The sequence below is a fragment of the Neocloeon triangulifer genome, unplaced genomic scaffold (genome assembly GCF_031216515.1).
Source record: "Neocloeon triangulifer isolate White Clay Creek 2 clone unplaced genomic scaffold, ASM3121651v1 ptg000006l, whole genome shotgun sequence".
In the NCBI taxonomy this organism is placed as follows: domain Eukaryota; kingdom Metazoa; phylum Arthropoda; class Insecta; order Ephemeroptera; family Baetidae; genus Neocloeon; species Neocloeon triangulifer.
Window position 1 is genome coordinate 429,438 of NW_026775549.1, and position 26,912 is coordinate 456,349.

Consider the following 26,912-nt stretch of genomic DNA (forward strand, 5'->3'; position numbering starts at 1 on the left):
TGATCTTGAAATTCGTCAGCTAATTTAAAATTAATATCTAATTCAATCAAAATCCTTTGAAATGGAAATTTTGTCAGATACAATATTTTATGCGAAATTTAGAAACTGAGTTAATTTTCCATTAAAAAAGGTCTGCTGCTTTGTAAACTAATTAAATAATTTTAAAAGCATACAAAATACATTTTGTTAAGTTTAATCCTAAACCTTAAATTTTAATTTCGGCAAAAAGAAAACCAGTTTGTTTTGGGTTTGCTAATTTTAATGACACATTTATAATTTACAAATAATAAATTAACATCTTAGTAGGCGTAGTGGGCGCCGAATCCGTCGAAGGAGATGTGGGCGACAGCAGGGGCAGCGGAGTAGGCAACTCCGAGCAGGGGAGAGGCGACCTTGGCGACGGGGGCGGCATAGGCAGCGGGGGCGGCATAGGCACCGTGGTAGGCGACGGGGGCAGCGACCTTAGCGATGGCGGGGGCGGCGTAGGAGGTGTAGGCGGGGGCGGCATAAGAGGCAACAGCGGGGGCGGCATAGGCACCGTGGTAGGCGACGGGGGCAGCGTGGTAGGCGACGGCGTCGTTGGTCACGCGGGAGTCGTACTTGCGCACGCTAGAGTAAGGGGTGTCGACCTGCTTGGCGTAGGTGCTGACCTGAAGTTGAGAAAGAAAAGGGTGATATTTAATAAAAAAATTTAAAAGAAAAATTTTAGAATAATCTGGATTTCAATGTATACCCCAATTTGTTTTTTTTTTTATAATTATTAATTATATTTCTCCTCATTGAACATTTATTTTAATTAAATTTTTTGATCCTACCACTCTTTGTAAAATCTACTTGTATCGGACAAAGTTGATGCTTATAAAAATTTCAACCCTTTTAACTTTTTCACTGATTGAAATCCGGCCCAATCAGAATGAAAAGCTACGTATTTTATTTTTATTTATTTAATAGATAAGCTAAAAATTTCCCTTTATCACACTAGAGTTAATTAATGATTGAAAATAATTTTTATTTTTAATCAGGAGTGAAAAATTTTACTCCGTCAGAAGGTCATTCTTGGAACTGGGCCACAGGGCCTGTCTAAAAATTTTTCATTGCGATACGATCAGCCTCGATTAGCAAAGTCAGTTCCACTACTTTTGTTCGGATGTAGCTTAAGGCAAAATATTTGAACGGCCCATTTGTTGCGCAACCTGCACGCAAGAGCAAAAACTCACCACGGAGTTTCCGTCCAGGGAGCGGAGGGTGGACTGCTGGCTGGCGCCGACGGCGGCGACGGCGGGGTTGGCCAGGAGACCGGCCTGGGCGACGGCCAAACAGGCGGCGAGGACGACGTACTGAAATTTGGAAATTTTTTTATTAAAAAATTATAACTGAAATTAATAAGTGTGCGGAAAATAAATAGTATGTACCTTGAAAGCCATGGCTGGAGTTTGTTGGATTATTTAATGAGGAGCTTTGGCGGCATCAGGTGCTTTTATAGAGGACCCTGCGCCTACCAGGGTGGGGAAGGACGGATGAAAAAATATGGGTCGTATCGATATTGGTGGCTTACCGAGCGGCGGAGACAAATTCAGGCGGCGCAACGTTATACAACTTTCGCTTTTTCTACGGCGCGCGAGAGAGCAGAGATGAAGGTCTGGGGCAAAACGCCGCGAGATAATTGCAGCAGCCGCCCCGCCTAGCTTATTTTATTCGCCGACGTAAAAAATGAGCAAGTGCACCTGGAGTGTCGGGTGTCGGGATCGAATTGCACAAAAGAGCGGTCAGGTGTTTTATTTTTTCGTCGAGAAAATTCGCTAAAATTTTATTGTCCCCGAGAGCGATTTCCCTTGAAAGCAGGAGCAGAGCCTTGTCCTTTGCACGCGGACAATCAATTGCAGTGTTCAACTGCACCTGATTGTCTCTTTTAGCCGATCGGAATTACTGCTTTTATTTTGCAGTCTCGTTCTCCGTGAAGGATGCAATTACGCGCAATTGCGTCTGTACACAGAGGGCATTTTTATTGGTTTTTTATGGAAGTTATTATACGCTAATTTAGACAGATTTATGAATCAGGTCTCAACGTTAATCGAATTAAGAGAGTTGAAAGACGAAGACATAATTGGAAATAAAAACGAGATAAAATATTGATCATATTTAACTTAATGAGACTGGGGAAGGATTTTTTATTGATGAAAATTTCGAAATATGAACTGAGAAATGATGGAGCTGTTTTTATTCAAGAATTTCTTTTGTATATTATTAAAAAGTCTCGTCAGTATCAAACCTACGTCAGTCTTGTTGCCGGAAAATTCGCGAAACTTTGTTTACACATTTTTGTTTTCTTCCTCTCCGTTTGTTATGAAAATTGCTCAGGTGTGCCAAAATCAAAATACTTGTTTATTTTCCAACCTGGTTGTTTTTGCAGATGAATCTAAACTGCGGAATTCATCCAGATCAGTAAACAAAAACGAACATTTTTTCTTTTTCAATTTACTTGAACATTCTTCCACAATAGAAATGGATTTATAGAGTCTGTGGCCATCGCAAGAGAAATTAAATTTTAACCTGTAATTATCTAATACAAAACACAATCGAAACCATTATCTTGACATTCATGACACGCATTGTGTAACGCAATAAATCCTTGGGATGCATAAATTGAATGGGGCTGCGCGAGAATGAATATTGCTGCGCTGCCATCAAGAAATAATCTAAATTTAAGGTGAATTGCTGCATCTCACAATTAATGGTTTCGAAATGAGACATGCCGATTTTGATACAACTTATACAGCCCTTGGGTGTTATGGAATGGCTATCAAAATTTGCCCATTTTTACAAGGGTTGGTAGTTTCCATTTATACAGATAAATTTCACGAAACGATTGCTGCTGTTATTATGTATATTAATATTTAATAATAAATAAAATTAATACTGATCAATGAGATGATCATTTTAAATTAAATCAAAGTTTAAAGGCAGCAATCGAATATCAAGAATTACATAAATTAGACGCAAAAATAATTTAATAATATTATTAATAAAACAGATTCGCAGGATTGCTTCCCACTCAAGATCCAGACTCCAGCACTACTGGAGTGAATCACTTTCTATGAACCGGTCAAAGGTCAAGGATGCAACTCATCTCGTTCGCACAGCCGGGTGTCGTCGAGATTGGCACGGCGTGAGTTGTGTGTGAAATTCGGGCGATTATCTCTTCGAATCTGCAAGAAGTGCGGCCCAATTTGTGCAGCCGACAAAGGTAGGTCCAGACCTTGAATTTTCAGCAGGTGCAGCTTGCGATCGTGTAAACAAGGCGGGATGCGAGGTGTTGTTATTGAGTGTTTTGAGAATAACATACTGTTGCAACACAAAACCGCTTTCCTCCGCGGGTCAGATTTATAGACCCACACTCGAAAAACTGCATCTCGGCCAGAGGTCGATCACACTGAAGGAATCGGACCTTTTCGCCTTGGACGAGCCGCGTGTAAAAACTGTAAAACGTGATATATATATTAAATTTATGTGGTGAGAAATGGAGTCGCACCTCCTATTATTATTATTGGGAAAGTCGTAAAATTTCTATTTCGTCCAAAGTCGTGGATTAAATTTTGCAACAGTTCTTGTAGGTTTCCATTGATTTAGAATCATTTTTTGATTTAAATCGATTCATTTTCTGTTATTCTTACAAATTTTTCTCATTGCCATGGTAACTAAACTATTACAGCAATCAAACCAGAATTAATTTTGAGAGCTATTTATTATATTATATTGACTTTTTTACCATTCTTAACAAATTCTTATAATTTAAAAATAGAACATGGAGTAATTTTAAATATCTGAAAAGTTTTAACAACAAATATTAGTAGCAACATAACAAAATATATTATTTTAAATATAGTTTTATTTTAATTTTTTTTGTCATTAATTTTCTTATTACAAATTAAATATATTTACAACACTTCTAACAAATTTAAATACTGCAGAAGATAGTTTTTGAGTTCTCACTCAAGATTATGTAAAATTACTAAAACGTTTTCCAAAATTTATTTTAACCACTTCTTAATTCCCTAGCTGATAGAAATTATAAAAATAAAATATAATCACTTTTCGGTTGACCTGAGATTGTGGTCTATATAATTTAGGCTTATATTTTGATATTATTTAAACTGCGTCATACTTAATTTTGATTTTTGCTCTTGGGTAGAAAAAAAATGTGTCATGGCCCCCTACAGATTTTACTGGCCATTATTCGCCGTAATTATAATCTTCTCAATTGTTGGATGTAAAGAATTAAATCGTTTCGTGAGTGCCAAGTGTTCACCGCTGGGGCTCGTTGTGTGGCAAACGAGTCACGCCCCTGACGCGGCTGCAAACAATTATTTTTATTTTGTTCTACACACATTCACTCGGAACCGTAAATACATGCATAAATAAATCGCGCGCACGAAATAGAGATGTTAATTCCAAGTCCGTGGGCATTGCACTTTGCTCCCAGCCCGCGCCACTACTTGCGCAACCAACAATGCAAATAAAATTTTGCCACACACGCAGCAGAAAAAAGATGCGATCGCCTCTCACTTTTGTTTATATTAATCATTAGAACGAGTGCAATCTTTTGTTTCTTTTTTATTGTTTAATTATTTTCAATAGATGCCAAAGTTCACAGTTGACAAACATGTGGGAAAAAGTTTGTCTCTATTTTAAGTGGCCGGTGATAAAATGGGGCTCTGCAGTCATTTGTGTTCAGCGTTAAACTGATTTATTGGTAATCAAATCTGCGAATTATATGAAATTGAATTGGATTTTGTTGTTTATTGGCGCGCCGGCCAAGAGTGACTCAATCAAAAATTAATAAAGAGCAGCGCCGACCTAAAAGCGAGTAAATCCGTGACGTAAGTAGGAATTCAATTTGTGGACGAAAACTTATTAATAAGATTTAGACATCGCCGACCTTTGCTAGAAACCAGAATAGTTTTTTCGGTCCGCTTTAAACCTGTAATTCAAGGTTTGGGTCTGTTGAGGAAAAATGCAAAATATTAAATTTTCATTAAATTATATACTATGACATAATTCTTATTGAATTTATTTATTCCATTTATTTTCCTCAACATTTACCAACTTAAAAATAAAAAATAAAATAAACTGAAAAGGTTGGTTGGAATTTTCTTAACTGTTTCTGAATATCAACCCATAACATTATATGTCTTCAATTCAGAGTATTTTATTGTTAAAAATAAATAACATTTCATTTATTTGTTGCACCAAACTGTTAATTCAAAATTTTGTTTCAAATTCGAATAAGTTATCTTTTCTGTAGCAATAATATCTGATTCATCTGATTTAATTTGCCCAGTAATATAACCAAAGTTAGTTTTATAGGTTACTCGAGCTATCAATTCCGAATCTATGGGGTCAAGCAGGTTACATAACTTATCACTGACACCTCCCACATTTGCGTGTTTTGCGTAGCGAAAAATTCAAGGCTCGACCGCATCATCTTTTCCCCTGACCTCTCATTTTCCCACTTCTATACATATAAAGCGAGATTCGCCTATGATAAGAAATAAGGTAATTATCAGTAATTATTTGGAGCCTTTGGCCAATTTTTTTGAGAAAGAACAAAGAACAGATCATTTTCGTGCTATTTTTTTTCAGATGATGGGAGCCCGTTGGAGGTTGTAATTATCTTGTTCGTGCCTTTCAAAGTAGCCTTTCAAATAAATCCATTTCGTTAGAAGTTATTTATCGGCTAGTACTGGGTGTCCTTAAAATTTGTGAAAAGAATTAAAAGCTTGCATAAATGTGCGCGCCAGAAAGAGGATGTTGGCGCTCAGGTGCTTGATCTCGTGGCCTAGTCCGGTTTTCGGCGATTACGAGCATAGCAAAGAAAGGTCGCCGCGGCCGCACCGAATTGTTTCGTAATCGCAATAATGAAGTAGAGGCGGTTTTGCAGCCATAACTGCAGGAGAGATTTTTTACCATTTGAAAAAATGAGCATAACTCATAAAAATTGCCCTCCAACGAAGGACAAGTGTGTCGATTTGAAAGAAACCACGCGTCACACATTACACGAAAGTTGCTGAAATTAATTCGCATGTGCTTCGGCATGAGGCGGCGCGACTACTTCAGAAGTTAGTACCGATGCAAATGACATACACACTTGCTCGTTTTCCATGGCCCTGTCTTGCCAAGAAATAGAGCCCTTTCGTTTTTAGCAAAAATGTTGAAGCCGCTTAAGGATTTATATTTAAAATTTAAATTTGCGCCATCAATAAATATTGCGAGACCTTTCAGATTGGATTGACAAGAATTAAATTTAAAGGAAAACGAAAAGTAAAAGCGCATGATTTCTCAGATGTGTTGCAACATTGAAATAAATTTGAAGATTTTTTTTTTTTGCTGAATTATATCAGTATTATGTTCATTTGAAAATTGCTTCTTTCATGACAATTTCCGTTTATAAATAGACTTGCTTCCTCTTTGACTTCTTTACTAGGGAAAATTTTAAGGTTAGACGAAAACGGCAGATTTTCTAAAAGCATTTTTTTTACTTTGAAAATTGTCATATATTTAGGTGCTTTGGAAAATATTTTGATGATTATATAAGACAAACTGAAAAAGTATTATTTTAATTTCTTAATATTTTAAATTCCTTTATTTAGCTAAATAAGAGAAATTTCCATGTGCTAAGATTGCGAAGAAATTTTAATTTCGTTCTAGTTTTTCAAATTAAAAACCACTCGTTATATGCATTTAATTTTGCACAAAATTTTTAGAGATTTCCATATTAATTAATGTGTTAAAAGAATTTATAAGTATTATTAAAAATAAATTTTAATATTAAAAATAATATAATTTATAAAAATCATGCTATTAAAAATGTTTATTGCACATCCATTCACATACAATTTGTTTTAATTGTGTAAAAACAAAAAATTTCTATAACATAAGATTTTTCTCAGTACGCAAGTGAGTTTTTAAAGTGGAATTTCCTTCTAATTAACGAGCACCTGCCGCGATCTAGAACTGAAGCCCAATCAAGGAAAAAGGAACCGCCTAGGAGTTGAAACGGCGCAGTATATCTCCAATTTGCATGAAATTAGGCGCCAATTACGCGACGAAATCTGCATATAAAGAGAGCCTGGTCCCATTTTTTCCGCTCGAATAAAAAGTTACGCAAGTAAAAGAAATAAAAATTTCGGTCGTTGCGCAGAAAGATATCTAACGCAGAGATGCGTGGGATCTGCACAAGAATTTATTATTGTCAACGAGACGGCGCGATCGAGCTGCGTGTTCGGCAGAAAGAAAGAACACTTCGCCCGCTCATTAGCTACAAATTGAGGAGGGTTCGCCAATATAATTTTTGCGTTGCCCGAGCGAGCACTTTCACTTTTTAAAATGGGATCAAGATCACATAACACACCTCGTCGCGCTAAAGGATAACAATATTCGAGCGGGGCACAGCCAGGGCTGGGTCGCTTTTAATAATTACAGCACACACGCGCGCGCGGCTCGTCTACCTCTCGCGAGCAGCCGGTCCCTTATTAACGCAAAACTTGTCCGGTCGAGGGTTCTTTTCTCCCGACCCGCTCGCTGATTTGTCAGTGAAGCAATAAGCCCCCGTCTCACGCGAATATTTGCCATGATTATTATTATTATTTTGAACATGAAAATTATCAGCTTTTTCCGCCCAACGATTAGAGCCAGACGGATGCTTCCACGCTCCAGATGGTCGTGGACGCTTTTTTTGGGGAGATTATGTAAAAATTTCAGGTCTTTTTGTTTGGCCCACTTTTTGCCGCACTGCCATTGGGAAACTGCATAAATAATATAATTGCTTGCCTTGTATAGATGTGTTATTTACATAAATAAATAAAAATGCTGAGAACCAGGAAAAGCTGAGTTGGATTTAGCAAATTAATCCATTTATGTAATAATTGAACGTGATTAATGTCTTTGAAAATTGGCATTAGTGATTATGCAATTGTTCCAGATGAATTGTAAAAAAGTGTTGAAATCACAGTTTTTACGAAATTTTTATTTATAGAAATAATATCTTAATTTTGTTTAGTAACCTTAAAAAATATTAATTGAGCTTATAGGAAGTCAGTCGAAAACTACTTTTTTGGTCATGGAAAACCTGATGTGACAACTTAATTTAATTAATAATCCACTTAACTGCAAGTTTATTTTCACTTTCCTATTTTAAATTGAGTAGGATATTATGAATAAAAAAAAAAATAAAAATAAAAAAAAAATTTTGGACAAAATGGCACAAAATCGTGCCATTCAAAATCATTAAAAGAAATCTCCAGCAGCATGCCTTGTTGGTTTTATTTTATTTAAAATTTTATTATTATTTTAAGTTTAAACTTATCTCATTTCTCTTTATCTAAATGAATTTTGTTGCTTAAATTTTTAAATTCAAAAGAAACTTGAGAAGGATCAAATAAATAAAGGACAAGGGAAACAGAAAACTTTAATCAAGATTATTTTCTCATACGTAAATTACGTGGTTTATTAGGCATGTTATTATGAAAAATAAGCCTTTTGACAACAAGCTCTCAAAACTTCATAAATTTCATGAATTATTTATTAATTTGACTTATTACATAAGCAAAAACAAGCAATTAAATCGAATACCAGGAATGTGAAACGGAGTGTGTTATAGCTGCAGTAATTAATTTAAAAATTTCAGCTTGCCAAAGAATTTTTTCTTTTTATGTGTTTGTCACGCCATTGAATTTAATAGCGCCGAATTGCGTCTTTTCTCTCAGACACACTCACAGTCATTATCACTCGCTACAAAAGCCAAGCCTTGGTTTCCATTGGCCTAATTCAATTTTCACCTCGTTTTCCGTCAAAACACAATCAAACTGGTCAGAATGAAATCAAGGATAAATTAATCTTCATGTTTTATAAATAAACTCAACGACAAGAAATGATCATTCATTGACAGTCGTGTGGCGATCTTGCGGTTGCACGCAGAAAAACAACGAGAGCTGTCTTTGAAAGAGAGCAAAAAGTGTCAGCGATCAAATGAGCAACAAACCGAGACGGCCGAGCGACTCATCCCTGCCACTTTTGGCGAAAATCAGAAAGACCGACGCGCGACGAGTCTTGGACTCTTTACCTCGCTGCAAACGAGAGCGGATCCGCCGCGATTCGCAATTGCAAAATTAGAAATTTGCAAATTAGCCGTCGGCGCTCGTCGTAATAAATAAACGTGTACCGTGTGTATTGGAGATGGAAATTAACTGATAAATGATCCTGTCCTGCTCTCTCGCGACCACATACCTTGCAATCAACGCAATTACTCCTTTGGGGCCAGTCTTGTGCAAGCCGACGCATTTTGGAATGTCTCAATGAAGAAAATTCGCAATTTGTTTAAGTCCTTTGCTTATAATTGATTTTTAATTATTTTACACTTTTCCAATACTTGAAAGTGTTTTTGCATCGTTATAATTTAAAATTCTTTGGTATCAAAATTTGCAAAATTTTTCAATTCCAATTCCATAAAAATTTGCGAGCCTTTAAAATGTTTATTTTAAATTTTATTTTACAAATAACTGTAAACCCAAATATATATTTATGTATAATTATATTCAAAAATTAAATACAAAGATTAATCTTTACGTTTCCGCTGGTCATTAAAAATTACATTGATTATTATTATTTTTTTTTTTTTTGTAATTTTATCCATTGATTGATAATTTTTTTTTGTACCAGGAATCTTTTAAAATAAATGTTTTAAAGATAAAACATGATATTAAGTGATGTTGTAAAAAAATTTATTTTAGTCCAGTACAATTTTGGGTCAATTCTTTCAAACAATTTTGCCGATGTACAGATCTATACAGATTTTTTGAAATATAAGGAAACTTTACAAAATAATCAAGTTTTGTTTGCCATTTTTTCAAAATCTTTTTCCAACAATTCTTAATGAATTATTTTCTTCAATATTCCCTTAAACTTACAAAGACTCTTGTCTACACTTTCTTTTTAGAAATGAAAATTTCTTAGGGTGGTAATGGTAATAAATAAATTATTAATAATGCAAGGATGGGAGAAAAACAATTTTTTTTTAATTTTCCAACTGATTATCATCGCTATAGTCCTCTGATTTACGTAATCTCACGCATTAATGGCATTTTTTACTTACGATGAGCCTAATTGACTATCCATTAGTGAAACACGATCGCGCTGTTAACCAAGTCAATCACTTTATTGCTCTACGCCATCGTAGTGGATGTTGAGAAGGATACCAGTTATTCTGGTATTTTCTGTCCTTTTTAAGCTCAAACAAAAAGCACGCGATTAGGGCCGTGAATGTGTGGAAAATAACTGAAGGTGCGTTATTATATCATGTTCAAGGTGTTCCCGAGAGCTAAAATGCATATGTATATTACGACTGCCAATAAAATGTTCCAGGGAATTAAGTCGGCATGAATATTATAATACGAAGATCTGCTTTTACGCGTTTTTACCACCACGCGCGAGCAATTGTTTTTCGCTGCCGGCCGAGACCAGTCTCGCAGCCGCATAGGATAATGAAGTGGTGGAAGCAGAAAAAGGTGTGTTTGCATTATTGCCACCGCCATCAGGGCAGTGATAGGCCTTGTCTTGCTTTCTCACCCTACTCCACCGCGGGTGGAGCGACCAAGGTGTTTCATATAAAAGTCCAATTGTTGGGCCAAGTTGGTATCAGTTGACTCACTGAATCGCAAACACACACAACAATGGCCTTCAAGGTAAGTCGCTCCACTGGATTTACTGGTTTGAAAAAGAGCCCGCCGGTCACCTTTTCACTTTTCACCGGACTGCTTTTTTAACGGGGCAATATTGCATAATGGTTTTTGTGCCAAAAAGGGACAACGCCCTTCAGGATTTTCGCAACTCGGACTATTTGCAATACATACAAATTCCTAAAACGATTTTGAATTAATTTATTATTTTTGACTAAAATTTAATTGCAACTTTCAGTACGTCGTCTTCGCCGCCTGCCTGGCCGCCGCCAACGCTGGATTCCTCCAGGCCCCCGTCGCCTACGCCGCCGGTGTGCCCGCCGTCTCCTCGGTGTCCTCCAACACCGTCCGCAACTTCGGCAACACCCAGCAGGTCAGCACCTACAGCAAGTCCCTGGACACCCCCTTCTCCAGCGTGCGCAAGAGCGACATCCGTGTGACCAACGACTCCCCTGCCCTGGCCTACGCCGGATACGCCGCCCCCGCCTACACCCAGTACGCCGCCCCCGCCTATGCTCAGACCTACGCCGCCCCCGCCTACACCTCCTACGCTGCCCCCGCCATCGCTAAGGTCGCCGCCCCCGTCGCCTACCACGGTGCCTATGCCGCCCCCGCTCTTGCCCACACCGCTTATGCCGCCCCCGCTGTCGCCGCTCACCCCGCCGCCCTCGGAGTTGCCTACTCCGCTGCCCCCGCCGTCGCCCACTACAGCTTCGACGGATTCGGCGCTCACTACGCTTACTAAATAGTTTTCACATCTTGATTCCTATTTATTGACATTTCCATCCTGTAAAAATGTAATAAATTATTCGCAAACATCCCGAAAAATCATTATTTTATTGCTCTCTTTTTCATTAGTTTGTCAAATTTAAAACATAAATTGGGATTAAAAATTCCACTGCAATCATCTCTTAATCAATATAATACAAGAAAAATGCCCTTGCCCTAGAATTGAAACGTCTCAAGTCCTCATGATAGAATCCAAGGTTTCTTTTACAATGAATGACAATTTACTGTCTTCACAAAAACAAATTAAGAATTAAATCGTTTTTCAATTAATTTCTTACTATTAAATTATCTTAACTAATCATCGCTGAATCAAATTCCTTCAGGCCATTCTGACAACTTTTATTACAAAAGTCTAAATCTCAACAAGACTTCGGTTCAAATGGGCTAACAATTATGCGAATCACAATCACAATATAAGTAAGCGCCCCATGTTAATATATCATTAATTATTATTTCAATTATTATTATTTTTTTCATAACATGGCATTGTCTTGTGTCATCTCATCTTATTCTTTCTTCATATTTTTTTTTTCATAAGGAAGAACAAAAACAAAATGCAAGCTGCAATATTTAAAAATGTACAATCTGAGCATTTAAGCGCGTTATTCTACTTGTATTTTAACGTTATATATCTGCAAAATATTTGCAAAAATTAGGCTATGCTGCATGATGTCGCCATCTCGCGGGGGTAACGGGCTTCTGTGTTGCTTTAAATTTTTGCAATGTGAATTTCGTCATTAAAATCGGCGCGCCTCACATTAGGCAATTTACACGATTTCTGACGGTTATTGGCTAAGAATGAGTAATAATTAGGGAACAGATATATGCAAATGATCAAGTAATTTGTATTATTAAAGTGAAAAGCAACATGATCAGTAATGTGAGAAAGATCGATTAGTGTTTTACTAATGTCTGAACTTAACATGAAACCCGAATCAGGAAAGCACGCACTGGATTGTTAATTGAAGTGATCACGAGACGTGTAAGTAAAAATTGAAATCAAAAGTCGCTTTATTAAAAAATCAACTTGCGATAATTCTACTTGAAAAAAACTTGTTCTTTTTACGACTGCATATACCTCCTACAGCAGTTCACATGTCTCAAATTCCAGGAAGCTTTTGGGAAAGGCTTTTCGCCGCACTAGTTGCTGCTGCCACGGCTGAGGTTGATTTATGTAATATTATGCAAATTCAGTCAAATTCCGATCGAGGAGTAATTTACGCTCGCGAAATGTAAATTAAGGGAATTTTCAGCGCTTTATCAAATAAGCGAATAATTTATTACTTTACCGAATTTTATTGTGGATATCTGCCGCAGGTTTTCTGATTACAATAAAAAAATTATAATTCAACAGGAAATAATTTTTAAATTTTAATTATTACATAGATTATTGTTTATTTTTAAACGCTATAAAAATGCTGCTGAACGGCCAGTTTGGTTTATTTTATTTTTTAAATAAAATATGGAAGAAAAAATTTTCATGTGGGGAACCTATCCTGAAGATCAAAGTAATATATAGCAGCACAGACTGATTTTATTTGTTAAGTAATTCTTTCTAAACGCTTTAACTAGCATATTATAATACTTTTCAGTGGGATCATGTTTCACCCGCTATTTATTATTTAATAGCATTTCAATTTAGTGAAGATTATAAATATGAAATATTCAAAACCTATATATGGGGCTCAAATTTTATTTGAACTTAACCTATTGAGCTTTATCAAATAATCTTCGTTATGCAATCACTCTCACTGACTATGAGCGTGTGAAACGAGTTTAGTCGCTCTGAAAGATCAGGAAAGAAGGTTAGCGAGTGAAATGAGCCGCGCTCAATATTTTTACGCTCCTAGGTCTGACCTGGAATAGAAATTTTGTCGCCAAAAAGTGGCTTCTTGGAAATAAGGAACTCGTTTGAATGGAATAAGGAAAAGCAAAGTATTTTTAATTAAATTAAGGCAATTTTATTGTGCATTTGAAATAACAAGAACAGCTCAGCGTATGCGAAACATGATTGAGAATATAAAGTGTAACAATTCTCTGGTGAGGAAGACATATATGCGGGATGTATGTCGATGTGATGGAAAGGTTTACGCGAGTAGTGCGATCACAGTGGTCTATGTACAAAAGTCTTTAGGCTCTGCACAAGGGAAGAGGTTAAAACGGGGCTCAACTACTTAGTAAGCATAGTTGATTCCGTAACCATTGAAGCTCATGTGAGCGACGGCGGGGGCGGCAGAGTAGGCGACGCCGAGGAGGGCAGGGGAGGCGACCTTAGCGATGGGGGCGGCATAGGCAGCGGGGGCGGCATAAGCAGCACCGTGGTAGGCGACGGGGGCAGCGACCTTAGCGATGGCGGGGGCAGCATACTGGGCGTAGGCGGGGGCGGCGTAGGCAGCGGGGGCAGCATAGGCGACGGGGGCGGCGACCTTAGCGATGGCGGGGGCAGCATACTGGGTGTAGGCGGGGGCGGCGTAGGCAGCGGGGGCAGCATAGGCGACGGGGGCGGCGACCTTAGCGATGGCAGGGGCAGCGTAGGAGGTGTAAGCGGGGGCGGCGTAGCTCTGAGCGTAGGCGGGAGCAGCGTACTGGGTGTAGGCGGGGGCGGCATAGGCAGCGGGGGCGGCGTATCCGGCGTAGGCCAGGGCAGGGGAGTCGTTGGTCACACGGATGTCGCTCTTGCGGACGCTGGAGTAGGGGGTGTCCAGGGTCTTGCTGTAGGTGCTGACCTGCTGGGTGTTGCCGAAGTTGCGGACGGTGTTGGAGGCCACCGAGGAGATGGCGGGCACACCGGCGGCGTAGGCCACGGGGGCGGCAGCGTAGGCGGTGGGGGCTTCGAGGTAGCCAGCGGAAGCGGCGGCCACGCAGGCGGCGAAGACGACGAACTGTGGACGAAACAAATTGGCCTTTTAGTAAAAAGTAAGATAAAAAAATTTAATTTTTAGAAAAATCAAAATCCGGCGAGCGTAATCCAAATTTCGATTTGCGAAGCCCACTGATTGAAACACACCTTGAATGCCATTGTGACTTGAGTGGGTTTGCTGAGCTGCTGTGGATTGCAAGCTGAGGAATGATAGTGATGCCAGCGGTGCGGTTCCTTTATATAGTTGGACACTCACAGGGAAATACTTTCTCCCAGCGCCGCGCACTCTGCCCTGGCCTAAAGGCGATCTATCGCTGCACCGCGGGTCCCTTCTGAATCAACAAAGGGTGGGGTCTGCGCAGGGACGCGGAAAGAAGGGAAGAAGTTCGGTGGCAGAAGAGGTGGTGCTGTTCGTTGGTGTGATGAAAGCATTCCAAGCCGCCACGCGAGATTAATTACCTTCGCCGGCGGTTTCGGACGATCGTTTGGACGTGTCACCGATTATCAATGGGTTTTGCGTAATTTTAATTGTTTTCGAGCCAGATGCGTGTTTTGAAACTAATAATAATTTAATGAATATCACGGCATTCTCGCTGCACAAATTGCGATCAGGATAAATTTCGCCTCAGGCCGCCTGAGAGCTGCAGAGATCAATCACCATATAATGCATCTTGCGTCATTCGCACGCGGCTCCGGCCGATTTCTCATTATCTCTGCTTAATTATGTGCATGAGTTGAAATCTCTTGAATACGTTCTGAAGGCGTAATTGAATTTGTGTCCTCCCTTGATCTAGATTCTGCCGGAAAAATTTTGTTCGATAATCACGGCTTTTTAAGTCATCTCTTATTTGATGACCTCGCGCTTTTCTCTGAATTGAAATAAGATGAACTAAAATAATATGTTCTTAAACCCTAAAGCTGTGTTCAATCGGTGATTTGAATTTTTAAATCAGCTTCCTTTAAACTGTAATTAAGATAAACGAGGTGATAATTCAATCACGACCGGGTAAAAATTATAGGTTCGCTGCATCTGCTTCAGTGGACCGTAAAATAAGCCGGCAGCTGCTCGATGGACCTCTTTCATTCATGAAAAACGCATCCAGTGACTGGTCATCCTAGACAGCCTGGCAGACGGACGACCCTGCTTGTGCAGCGAGACATCTGAATAAATTATAGGTTGCCGGCTGAATGTCTCCTAGATTAATTAATCGCGTGCTCGTGGCGCGTGTAAAAAGAGATAAACGGGAGATACATTTAATTAAATCAGCACCCGTTGATACGGTTGATATCTTTATATTTATACAGCAGCGTAATAAAGTTATTTATTATTGTGTTCCGCTTCGATTACTGATACAAGTTGTGAAGTTGTTAAACCGTATGAACTATGTGACATTTGTTTGATTTAAAAAAAAAATGGAATGAAATTCCTTATAATTTTATTTTTATTAACAAATTAAATTATTGAAATACAGTCGGATCGTTAAAAGTGCATAAGTTTATTTTATTAATTTACTATCCATTCAATGCAGACATAACATGAAATTATACACGATTTTTATTTTTCATTTTTTTTTTCATTGAAATTAAAATTTAATAATCAAGACTATATCGATTGTTTAATTTTTCCTCCAATTTTTTATTAATAAATATTTCACTAACCAATAAAAAAATCATTATTTAGACGCACCAACACATTCCGTGCGAACGGATTTCCTGTTTTTGTTTTTTAACTTCAATAATATTTACTACTTCAAAACTGATCAGTTTTGTTTTTGTTATTTTTTCCACCTCTGAATTTCGATCAACAAAAAACCAACATGTTTTGCACCTTGGGAATTGATAGATCCTTGAACAAACGTGCACGTTCACTTTGCAGTAAATTAATGTGAACTTTACCAAATCTCGGCAGGGAACTCCCAAATGTTGCAAATTATTTTCGCATCTGTTTCCCGCCGTAAAAGTGATTCATTAACGGAATGATTGACGCGCGATAATCAACTTGCCCCGAACCAACAAAACCTTTGGTAATACAAAATAATACCACTGCAAGTAGCGCGTGTTCCGATGTCAATCACCAAACAATAGCATCATGCAAATCTAATCTGGGGCTACTAAAAAGCGTGCATGCGCAAAATCGGATTGTCCGAGTGCCCTTTGCAGGTATCTCCATTGTTGTGTTCCGATTGTTAATGCGGCGTATCGCATCAATCTAAATATTTATTGTCTCTCTCATGATCTATGTCTGCCGCTCGAGTTTTAAATGTATGAACGTGCATAGATGAAAATCGCGTTGTAAAAAATGCCGCGAGTCACTCTTATGCAAATCGCACCTTGATGATCTAAGCGCTTTTCTTGCGAAACTGTCTCATTGTCTATGTTTTCATGATTCAATTTGGCTCCTTTTCATTGGTTAATCCAAATCATTGCAAAATTTAACATATTTCAAATAATTTACTTTTGATTTGAATGTTTTAGGCGCTTTTTGAATTAGTGAAAAAAATCTTCTGTATTTAAATTTGCTCCAACATTCATTCTGGAAAAGGACTGTTGCTAATTGTGTTAAATAACTTTAAATTGAAATTAAATTTTATATTTTAATTGAAAAGTCTTTTTAAATGATATGGATTATTTTGAGATTTTTGTAAAATTTTTTATGTTTAATTTTTTTTATAAACTAAAATTGGAAAAAACCGTCAGAAGACGGCGCTCACATAATGAAAAAAACGAGCTTCTTACTCTTAAAAAAATTTAACAACAAACGGCTGATTGGATTATTATTTGTTGCAAAAAATTGAATCATCAAAGTACTTATAGAATCTTGCTCTTCCTTAAAAAACGGTGTCGGTGAAAATTTTAGAATAAAAATTTTAAAATAGTTGAATTATGAATTATTCCTAATACTTTTAAAATAATATGAATTGCAATGAAAAATAACATTCAGCTTTTGATTGATTTGGACAGAAATTATTGCAGGCTAATAACTTGACGTGATAAATACGTGGAACAGCACGAAAAGTTTCAAAACGTTTTTTGGTGAAACACCATAAAAAGCGTCAATTTGCATTGATTGGTGCTATATATCTCGACTGCGGGTCGCTAATTATGGTTAATTGCCACGCCAGTCACCAATTACGCGCAGTTTGTTTGCCTAAACACACGTGTTATTGTTGAAGCACCGCTATTAACACATCTTGAAATGAAACAAGACAAAAATGAATAAAAACCATAAAAAATTATCAATCGGCCCTGATCAGCGATCCCTTTCGTGCAAAAATAAACCGAGGTGTAAATTAATATCACACCTAATAATGCTCTCAAACCTTTTTCCCACAAATCGCTGGCTCTTGATTGAAGGTTACATCACTTTTTATTGGAGTGGAAATTCGGCCGCAGCCCACGTGCAAAAAGTCGATTTCTGGTTCCCAAGATTGAAACAACAATTACTCGTGTCTGCTTGGCAAAAGTGATGTGAAGCGGTAATGATACATGATCCACTCTCAACGCTATCTGCAAATTTGATCGCGCTCCCAGAATGGAGTCAGCAACGAGCTGCTAATAAATTTTAATTGTAGCTCTTGTAGCGGAAGGTAAAAGAAGATAAGTAAATCCATTTAAACTGTTGTTCAGTAGAAATTTCAAATTCAGATTTTTAAAGAGAATAAGAAAAAAATTACTTTTAAAACTTTTTGTAAAATAAAAATAATCTTTTTTCTTTTCCTGTTTTGCGACTGTTAGATTTTCTGCATTTTCTGGACTAGTTTGAAAATTCTCCAGGACTTTTGATTTTTATTGCAGAATTTTTATTTTACTCTGGTGACGGTAATTTTTGTCTAATTTTTGTATTTATTTATTAGTATCTTCGCAAGCTAATTATTCTTTCTTACAAGAAGTTTGATTTAAAAAAAAAAATGTTTTATCTTACAAATTATTGAAAACTTAATTTTTTTGTTAATTTGATAGACTTCAATTAAAGAAGTTCGTGAAAGCTTTCTTTGTTAAAATAATTTCTTTCCTAACAAAATTTTTTTGACTTAACATTTCATACATACACCTTTTTAATGAAGAATTTCATTTATTAACAATTATAGTATTTAATCCTCAACTGGCACAAAAATTTGATTTCTTACTGTTTTAACATCAAATTTCATAAAATTACCCCATATATGTGTATTAATTATCTACTTTATAAATAAAATATCAAAATTAGCATAAATAAAATTTGATAACATATACTTTTTCAAATAAAATATCAATGAAAAAATTATTGCATAAAAAATTCAATGAGGCACGGATGGACTAATTATCCATTATTAAGACAAAATTGCAGCATCCGTTACCAAACCTCGGTCAATATAGAAATTTCCGCGAATCAGAGCCGTCAGCTGAGTGCTGCCAAATTTCGCTGCGTCACTTTTCGGTGCAAGCTCTATCTCTTTCTCTCGGCCGGGCGCTTTGAGAAAATATAAATTATTCCACATTGAAGCTGCCAAGATCAAATCGTTAATTAATTAATGCCGCTCATTGTCTGAGTGCGAGCAGCGACCAAACTATTCTCCAGCGTCGCCCCTCCCGCAAAATTAATTTGGCGAGCATAACACGTTGCTCAATCTGAAATGTGAATAGGGACCCGTCAGCTATTTTAACGCGACCAAAGGGACTGCGGTATCGGCATTAAAAGGCTGCGAATAATTAGTTTTGCGATGACAAGGGATTGATTGAAAAACTTTCTAAATCAATTGCAAATTTTAATTGCGATTTCTAGGAACTTGCAATGTTTGAAAATAATGGAGGGTCTTTTGATAGAAGAAACTCACAATTAACGAGAGTTGGCTCAAGATTCAAGATGAAATTTAAGGAGGTTGATGTAAGCTCAGTTTATGCTCTAAAAGTAAAAGAGCGCTTTTTTGTTTCCAAATTTTCTGATTTTAGTTATCATAAAATGCCCTCAATGTTCAGCATGGACCACAAAGTCCGTTTTCAATTTTAACTAACAAATCTTATTATTTTAAATTGACACATTTTTTTCAGTTCTTGGCACAGGTATTGTAGATAAATATATAAGTCCGAATATTCAAGCGTTTGTTTAAGTTTATTTTTCGTGATCAAGAAAAATAGCCGTGGAATTTATTTTATTTAGCAATTTTCAACTATAATCTTGCTTTTTGGTTTTATTTGTTTCAAAGTAGTTTAGGTCGTTAAACATGTGCAATACATTTGGTAAATTATAGGCCAAGGAAAAGATTTACCCGTTTTTTTTTATGCCAATTAGGAGACGCTTTTGCCTGATTGAGAAATTATGTTGATGTCAGAAAAGTCGCTCACTTGGAGCCGAAAAAGGCGATCAGGATGAATAATTAATGTGCCGATGTGTTCTGGAATATCCGCGCTCTCGAGCGCCTAACAAGGAACTGCTCCGGTTACATCAGCAGAGCGGTGAGAATATCAGTTTAGTGCCCTAGGCTGAACCTTGACCCGAAAGATTCCTGTAATAATAAGTGCGAGCATAATGTGTGCTCTCTCAGTCAGTCAAGTCGGATCGACACTCGGCATCGCGTAATAGCAAATAAATGCGTTTAGCGCAGCAGTGCCAGGCGTGGCCCTTCGAAAAAAAATCGAGGGATTGTGCGCGGGGAAAAGAAAAGAGCCGCCGGTGAATGGCTTTCTCTAGGACAGCTCGCGATTATTTAATCGTATTATGGGCGCTCCGCTTTTTTATGATTCGCCATGCCGTACCTACCCAAGGCGCGCGGGTGATGAATGAAGCCGCCAATTTGTTTGCCTAATCCACTTTTTTTGCAGAAATATTTCTCTCCAAGTTTTTGTTAGTTTGGCAATGAGAAAATGCTTTTTGATTGCAGGTCAAGTGGATTTTTTTTCAAATATAGATCGTTAGGTGTATCAATAATTTACAATCATTTAAATTTGAGTAAAGAAAACAAATCAAATTTGTATTGATTTTTGATATCATTTTTCAAATCAAAATTAAACTATGTATTATTTATTAAACACAATGTTTAAATTTTTGGAAATAATCTTCTAATTTTTAAAAACATAAAATTAAATAATTTTAATTTATTTTTATTATTCAATTTTCTTAATCAACATGACAATTGATATTTCTTTTTTTACATTTTCATTTCAATTTTCATTTTTTTGTTTCCAAAAACCAAAATATCATTATGAATCCAAAATTTTGTTACAAAAACAATCAATAAATTTAATCAAATGAAAGCACATACATGACATCTAGCAATAAGAGTAAATTATTCACACTTCAGCAGTAGTCGTCTGGGATGGTGGGACGAAACATATTTGAATATTATTATTTTACTTAACATTAATTATAAGTAATTTTTAAAAATTTAAAAGTTTTATCCGCACATACAAACGTTGTAAATGTCTTTTAATCAAAGAAACAATTTGTGGAGAACCTGCGTTTTTACATTGGCTCTGCTGAGCTGCTGTTTAGCGATATTTGAAAAAAAAATGTAGATTTTATTTGTGTTAATTCAGGTGTGACTAAAATTCAGCGCAGGTCAGCAGTATACATTTGATTTTATCCGAGATTTGTTCCAGTTCTCACAACAAGAAAGTAAAGGTCGCGTATAACTCCTTCGATGTGTCTGACTTGCCAGAATGTTTTTTCCTTATGTAACCGCGCGATGACAACAATTATTAATCTTTTGGTGGCGCAAAAAAACTCTCGTCCCAATAAAAGCAGGCAGCACCCCGCCCGCTGCGATGTTGAGACGCTTTGACACCGAAATATAGTGTAGAGAGTGTGGTGTTCAAATAAGTGTCAATCGTAAATCAAGACGAAAAACCCTCGTGGCTACTCGCTTCTTACTCCTGTCTCGCGACCGCAAAAACATTCAAGTCCGAGCATAGCGACAACGGTTGCGCCTTTAATGAGCTCACTCGCGGGCATTTGTGTTAGATTTTATGTAAACCTTCTCGCAGCTCTTTTTCCAGCTCAACAGAATTATAAATGACTAATGAGTGTCTTTTATTCATTAATGAAATTGATGTGAGATTGCACTTGTAGAAGTTTAATTGCTCTTTGCCAAGTTTAAAAAATGCTGCAATGCCTTAATGATGATGGAAGTAATTTTTCAGCCTTGCAATTTCAGAAATAACGTTTAAATTTTGCTCAACTTGATCTACGGCGATTTACTGAATGACGCAAAGTGATTATTATTAAAGAGTTACATGTTCTCAACCTATTAATAAAATAATATATATGTTCTCATTTATTTTACTCATAAAAACGTTTATGTTTGAAATCATGTGGATATCGTTCAGTTAAATTTATAAATTTTGAATTAATTTAAAGATTACAATATTTACTACATGGAGATACAATGACGCGATTAGAGTAAGAGAGACCGCATAAATGGGTTCCATAGAGATCTAAAAAAATATATTTTTAATGTATTACCAATTTTTTTTGAATTTATCCTTATTTTTATGGGGCAATTCATTTCGTTTAATGTGTTTGACAGATTTTATAGAGTTGATAGTTGATTTCAATCGTCATTGTAACAATTTTACTATTATAATCAGGGGCGCGACTTTCATTATGGTTCTCAACCATTAATTCAGCTCTGAAGCACTTTAGTGTTGAATTAAACAAATAAATTTGATCTACAAAATTTAGTCTTATTTTACTTGAATTATAACTGCAAATAAAGATATAATGATAAAATATCTAAATGTGCTATTTTTTAAATAACGCATATAATACAAAGATTTAAAATGCTTACAAATATACAAATTTAAAAATTTAATTATGTGTTATAATACAATTCGATATTATATAATTTATTTAAACCATTTTTCAAATACTTTTGTTACACAGAAAACAATTATGAATTTTTTTGCTTTAGGAAATCAAACCATTTAAATTTTAAATTCTTATAAGTCTTTAAGCGTAATCTACTAACACCACAGTATTTACATCTTGTCAATTAAGATTGAATTTTTCTTTTACCTCTTGTTATAGACAGAATAAAGTTAAATGGCTGCATTTATTATTAAATTAATGAAGTAAAGGAGACGGAGCTCCAGGGAAATAAACTGAGACTGTTTACGAGAGATTTAACAGGTTTTGTATTTTTTTAAAATAATTTTCAAATCGTATTTTTTTCTAATATTGCAATTAATTACTATTTACTACATATTAATACAGATGATTTGTCACTGTAAGATAGACGCAAATAAATATTATTCCAAGTTCGTTGACCCAGGAATGTGAATACCAATGTGCATGGGTGAAAGAGAAAAAAAAAACACCTCCAAGACCAACAACGTGGTGCCAACTCGCTGACCAAATTTAGCGCGAACTAATTAATCAACGCCTGCGGCAGAACCATCCAACTTGTTGGATGAAAATTGCTCCATTTCGCCACTGCGAAACCGCAGAGCTGGAGCAGTTTCCATTAGTTTGAGTAACAAAAGCAAAGTTTATAGTTGGTGGTTTCGTCTGACAAACACACATGGACCACTCACTCGAAATGCCGCCTGCGCGTCTCTTCAAATCACTTCCCGATGCGTGGTCCGATTCACGCAAATCTGGTCGCCGCCCGTGACACACAAATGAATAGAGCCGTTTGCCAAGTACATGCAAATTTAGCTTTTCCTATGTGTGCAAAAGTTAGTGTTATGGCTTCAGAGCAGCTCTCCCTCGCCGCATATAATTAGCAAAGTACGATAATTATTTTGTTTAGCGCAAAATTTCTCTTTCTAAAATAATTGCTTTGCGAGTTAAATAGCGCATTGCTAGGCAGGTCATATTCGTTTACGGTGTAAACTGACGTCTGGTCGTTTAATTGCCTGAACAATGAAGCATGACGCGTGTCTGTCCATACGTCTGGTCTCTGGCCGTGATGCGAAAAAAACTCGCGGGTCATTTGATTTAATAATGTTGCCAATTAAGAAGAAGGGAGACGAGTGTTGATCCTGCCAGAATTCAAACTGGGTTTGTCTGAATGTTGGCAGCAGACAAGGTAGGTGTTATGCAATTTTACGATCTGCGAGCATGGGCCATTTTCATAATTCATCGCCTTTAGGATGAATGATCAATTAGCTTGGAGAACGTTCTGCTTTCTTTCAATTAAGGCTTCCGAAGTATTGATTAGGGGCACGTGATAGATGTGCTCCAGAAGAAGCATGTGCGAGGTGTGATGAAATTTAATTTTCAATGTTTTTTAATGCTTGCAAAATATTTAATACAAACGCGGAAATCTATTGGTTTTTAATGATTTTATTTATTTATTTTAAATTTAACTTCGTGTTTTTAGTTTACAAATTTAAAAAAAGGTGCTTGAATGGAAATTTGACTTTTCCTTTATAAGATATTTGAATGGGGATTTTTTTCAGAAAAAAATTGGATGATTGCGTCTTCTCTCGACCTCAGCTAAGAATGCTTAATGAATTATAGCTGCAGGCCGCAGCTGAAAAATGTAGAGCAGGATATTGTTTTCTACGAAACAATAAACGACTCAAATAAGCCATTGAGGAGAATAACCGAAAATCAACCATTTTATTGATCGTGAAATTCTTCCACAAAAAAATCAAAGATTTGCATAATAATTATTTAAAAAGATCTGTTTATACTAAAAGCAGTAGGAAATATCTATAAAAGTTATGAAAGTAGCTGCAAAAGAAAAAAAAATTGGAAACTTTAATCACTGACGTACTTGAACATTGAAATGAAATATCTACTGAGAAATAAAATAAAAACTCATTGAGAAAATCATTTGGTGCCACATTTTCTATAGGAATTTATTCTTCAAATTGCTACAAAAAAAAAGAAAAATTAAAAAAAACGCACAATTGGAAACCCCTACAAAAAGCTGATTATGCAACTCCGCAAGCTCATGTGTCGAGCGGGCTGCATAAATCTTGTCCACCCTGTTAGGGTTACTGACCTCTCAATTTTTATGGTTTCAAATTCTCACGCTTATAGATACTTTCAATTTAACCTGAGGACTGACCTTTTCATGATATATTTCCAGCGACTCGTATGCAATACTCGACATGTAATAAAATGTGAACTTTTTACCGCACTTAAATGTACAAACGGCGTTTATAGCTGCCGTCTAAATGCCGCTTCTATTAATCGCCATGATTGAACTATCAATAGCCTCAATATTAATGAGCGGCGAGATAAAAATGCGCTCACGATCTTGTTCAATGGAAATTTTGCGAAATTAGAAAAATGTGTGTTTGAATAATATTCGTGCAGACCGCGATGATGGTGCGCGTTTCAATCAAAACACAATTATTACGTCATTCAAAACGCGGTACTTAGCTTTCGATTGCGAACCGCCATAAAACCATTTCGCCCAACTCTAACAAGAGAGATTGATACGACCGTTCAAAATGCACGAATTATCTTCGGTCCACTTGGTAGAGGTCAAACGCCGCCGCTGCTTTTGCAAAAAAAGAGTCGGCCGGCCGGCAAACATATATCGAGGAAGCCGAATCAAATGACTGACAGCTTTGTATCGCGCATTGGTCATTTTCATATTATCCATTTGAGGGTGATTGAAAAATAGAAAGCTGAGTGGGCAGCTCGCATGCACTTCTGGGTGTATAACAGTGCGTGTAATTATATCGACAGATCGCCGGGACACGCCAATTTCACCATCGCAAAATACAGAGTTACACTCACGCTAACTCGCCTATTATTATATTACGAATTTTCTGGAATTTGTGCTCCGAAATCACTCAAGGCGACTTTTTGTCCAACACTTTTGTTGTGGTTTTCCTCTAGCCTTGGAAAAGCAAACAAACAACTTGATATGTATTATTCCTGTGCAAATTGATGTATTATTTTATTATCAAACTTTAAATCTTGATTGGAAAATTATACTCTGCCATATCCTTTCATCTCTGTTTACTTTTTATTTCATAACTGCATTTTGCTTGCCCAAAAGCCACGCTTAAATGCAAAGTAAGCGCTATGAATAGACTGGATCCTTTTGATTTTTATTCAATTTGCTCCAAAATTCACATATAGCTGAGAATATTGTTCTTTCCAAAATTTGCCTTTCCTGAATAATTTTTTAGAAAACTAAGAACACTTTGAACCTTTTCTCACAAAAAGGCTTGATTAAGATTTTACGGTGAAACTATTCTATGGAATATTTTGGAACTATTTCCTTGTAAAATTGTAATTAAATTCGCCTTTTTAGATCAATCCTGAAACTAGCGATGAAAGTCCACTGCTGTAGCCTTGCCAATAAACTCGATGTTTCCTTAGTATAACAAAAAATTAATGTATTTTCTTGTGAGTAATTAAAGCTTTGCTATTTTGACACAAATTATAAATTGGAAACGCTTGTTGTTCAATCTCAAGTGAGCTCACCTTTGTTTCGACGAGACGCGCCCACAGACGTGAGTGGCGAGACAAGTTGAAAGGAGACGTGTTGAGATCAATTTTAATTGGAATGAAGGGTACTCTGGGGTTTTTGATTGATTGATCTTGCAGCGAGCAGGTGACACTTCGAATTCTATACCTTTGCAATTTGCATTGAGACTTTGTTACGCAAACGTTGCACTCTCCCATTACAAAAATGTCCTCGAAAGAGACGCACGCAAATTAATGGAAATAACTTGGCCACTTTTCTTATCTTGCTTTGGTTCTATTTAGTTGTGCGTGCGCTAGGCGCGGAATTGTTTATCACGTTCAGCCTTCACATTTACGTGTCATTTTCTAATTCAGCATAAATAATAAATAGGCCCTGCAACATCTCCAAATCACAGCTGCACCAGGAGGCCACAGAGTCGTAAGTCATAATAAAAGTTTTCACGGTCTCTACAAATAACAAGCGATTGAAATCTAGCAATTCCATTGAAGGATTTCCATGTTTGTTCATAATACTGAAATTTGCCAGCTTATTGCTATCTAGCATAATTGCAGCTATAATCATCAAGAAGCAGAAACACATTATTAGACTAATTAAGTTTCATTAAAACAATTAAAATAACAAAAAATATATGTTTAAACATTATCATAATATTTCCAGTGAATTATTAAATATTTAATAAGCCATTATTATATTATTAATAAATACATAAAGGGGTAGGAATTATTTAAGGCAGAAAATTGATAATTGTTTGAATTTTGTATTTTAATATGCACGTTTTGTTATGAAATATTCTTCAATTAATCAGCACAAACAAACAATGTACTTTTTATTTTTAAATTACACACTAGAAAACACAAAAGCAAAGAAAAATAAATTCTATGGGCTGGATAATAAAAATAAGTTAAAATTAACAAAAAGCAAACAAATTATGGTATAACACCTCAGCCATCACTAATTGTAAATTAAAGCAGTGTAAAACTTAAGTTCTTCACTGAACTGCAAAGGAATTGGTCTTAAACATATAGAGCTAGCCCACTCAATTATGTATAAGGACGCAATCCGAAAAGGCGCTAAGTGCGACTGTAATTTTCTTTTTTTCATTTGTGGAGGTGCAGCAAGAGTTGCCTGAACACTATTTTTATTTTTGAATCCTCCTAT

The 26,912-nt window shown here is 36.4% G+C and overlaps 3 protein-coding genes across 4 annotated transcripts; 1 reads left to right on the top strand and 2 right to left on the bottom strand.

The window, feature by feature from the left end:
• Positions 1 to 237: 237 nt before the first annotated feature.
• LOC132194347 (larval/pupal cuticle protein H1C-like) lies at positions 238 to 1,507 on the bottom strand. 2 transcript variants are annotated; one of them, XM_059615557.1, is made up of 4 exons: positions 1,413 to 1,495; positions 1,218 to 1,337; positions 535 to 650; positions 238 to 432 (listed from the first exon to the last, which is right to left on the bottom strand). In XM_059615557.1, the coding sequence occupies exons 1-4, from the start codon at positions 1,422 to 1,424 to the stop codon at positions 300 to 302; spliced, it is 381 nt and encodes a 126-aa protein (XP_059471540.1). In that variant the 5' UTR covers positions 1,425 to 1,495; the 3' UTR covers positions 238 to 299. The 2 variants fall into 2 exon arrangements, with proteins under 2 accessions (XP_059471540.1, XP_059471539.1); XM_059615556.1 differs by having other exon boundaries at positions 238 to 650; positions 1,413 to 1,507.
• Positions 1,508 to 10,575: 9,068 nt separating this feature from the next.
• Positions 10,576 to 11,571, top strand: LOC132194230 (pupal cuticle protein C1B-like). The gene is made up of 2 exons (XM_059615387.1): positions 10,576 to 10,736; positions 10,969 to 11,571. The coding sequence occupies exons 1-2, from the start codon at positions 10,725 to 10,727 to the stop codon at positions 11,473 to 11,475; spliced, it is 519 nt and encodes a 172-aa protein (XP_059471370.1). The 5' UTR covers positions 10,576 to 10,724; the 3' UTR covers positions 11,476 to 11,571.
• A 1,886-nt stretch (positions 11,572 to 13,457) lies between these two features.
• On the bottom strand, positions 13,458 to 14,631 carry LOC132194229 (cuticle protein 16.5-like). The gene is made up of 2 exons (XM_059615386.1): positions 14,527 to 14,631; positions 13,458 to 14,401 (listed from the first exon to the last, which is right to left on the bottom strand). The coding sequence occupies exons 1-2, from the start codon at positions 14,536 to 14,538 to the stop codon at positions 13,694 to 13,696; spliced, it is 720 nt and encodes a 239-aa protein (XP_059471369.1). The 5' UTR covers positions 14,539 to 14,631; the 3' UTR covers positions 13,458 to 13,693.
• Between the last annotated feature and the right edge of the window lie 12,281 nt (positions 14,632 to 26,912).

Bases quoted from the DNA above. Each gene is read 5' to 3' on its own strand.
- LOC132194347 (XM_059615556.1), bottom strand. The intron at 651-1,217 runs GTGAGTTTTTGC...TCTCAACTTCAG, and splicing joins CCCTGGACGGAAACTCCGTG to GTCAGCACCTACGCCAAGCA.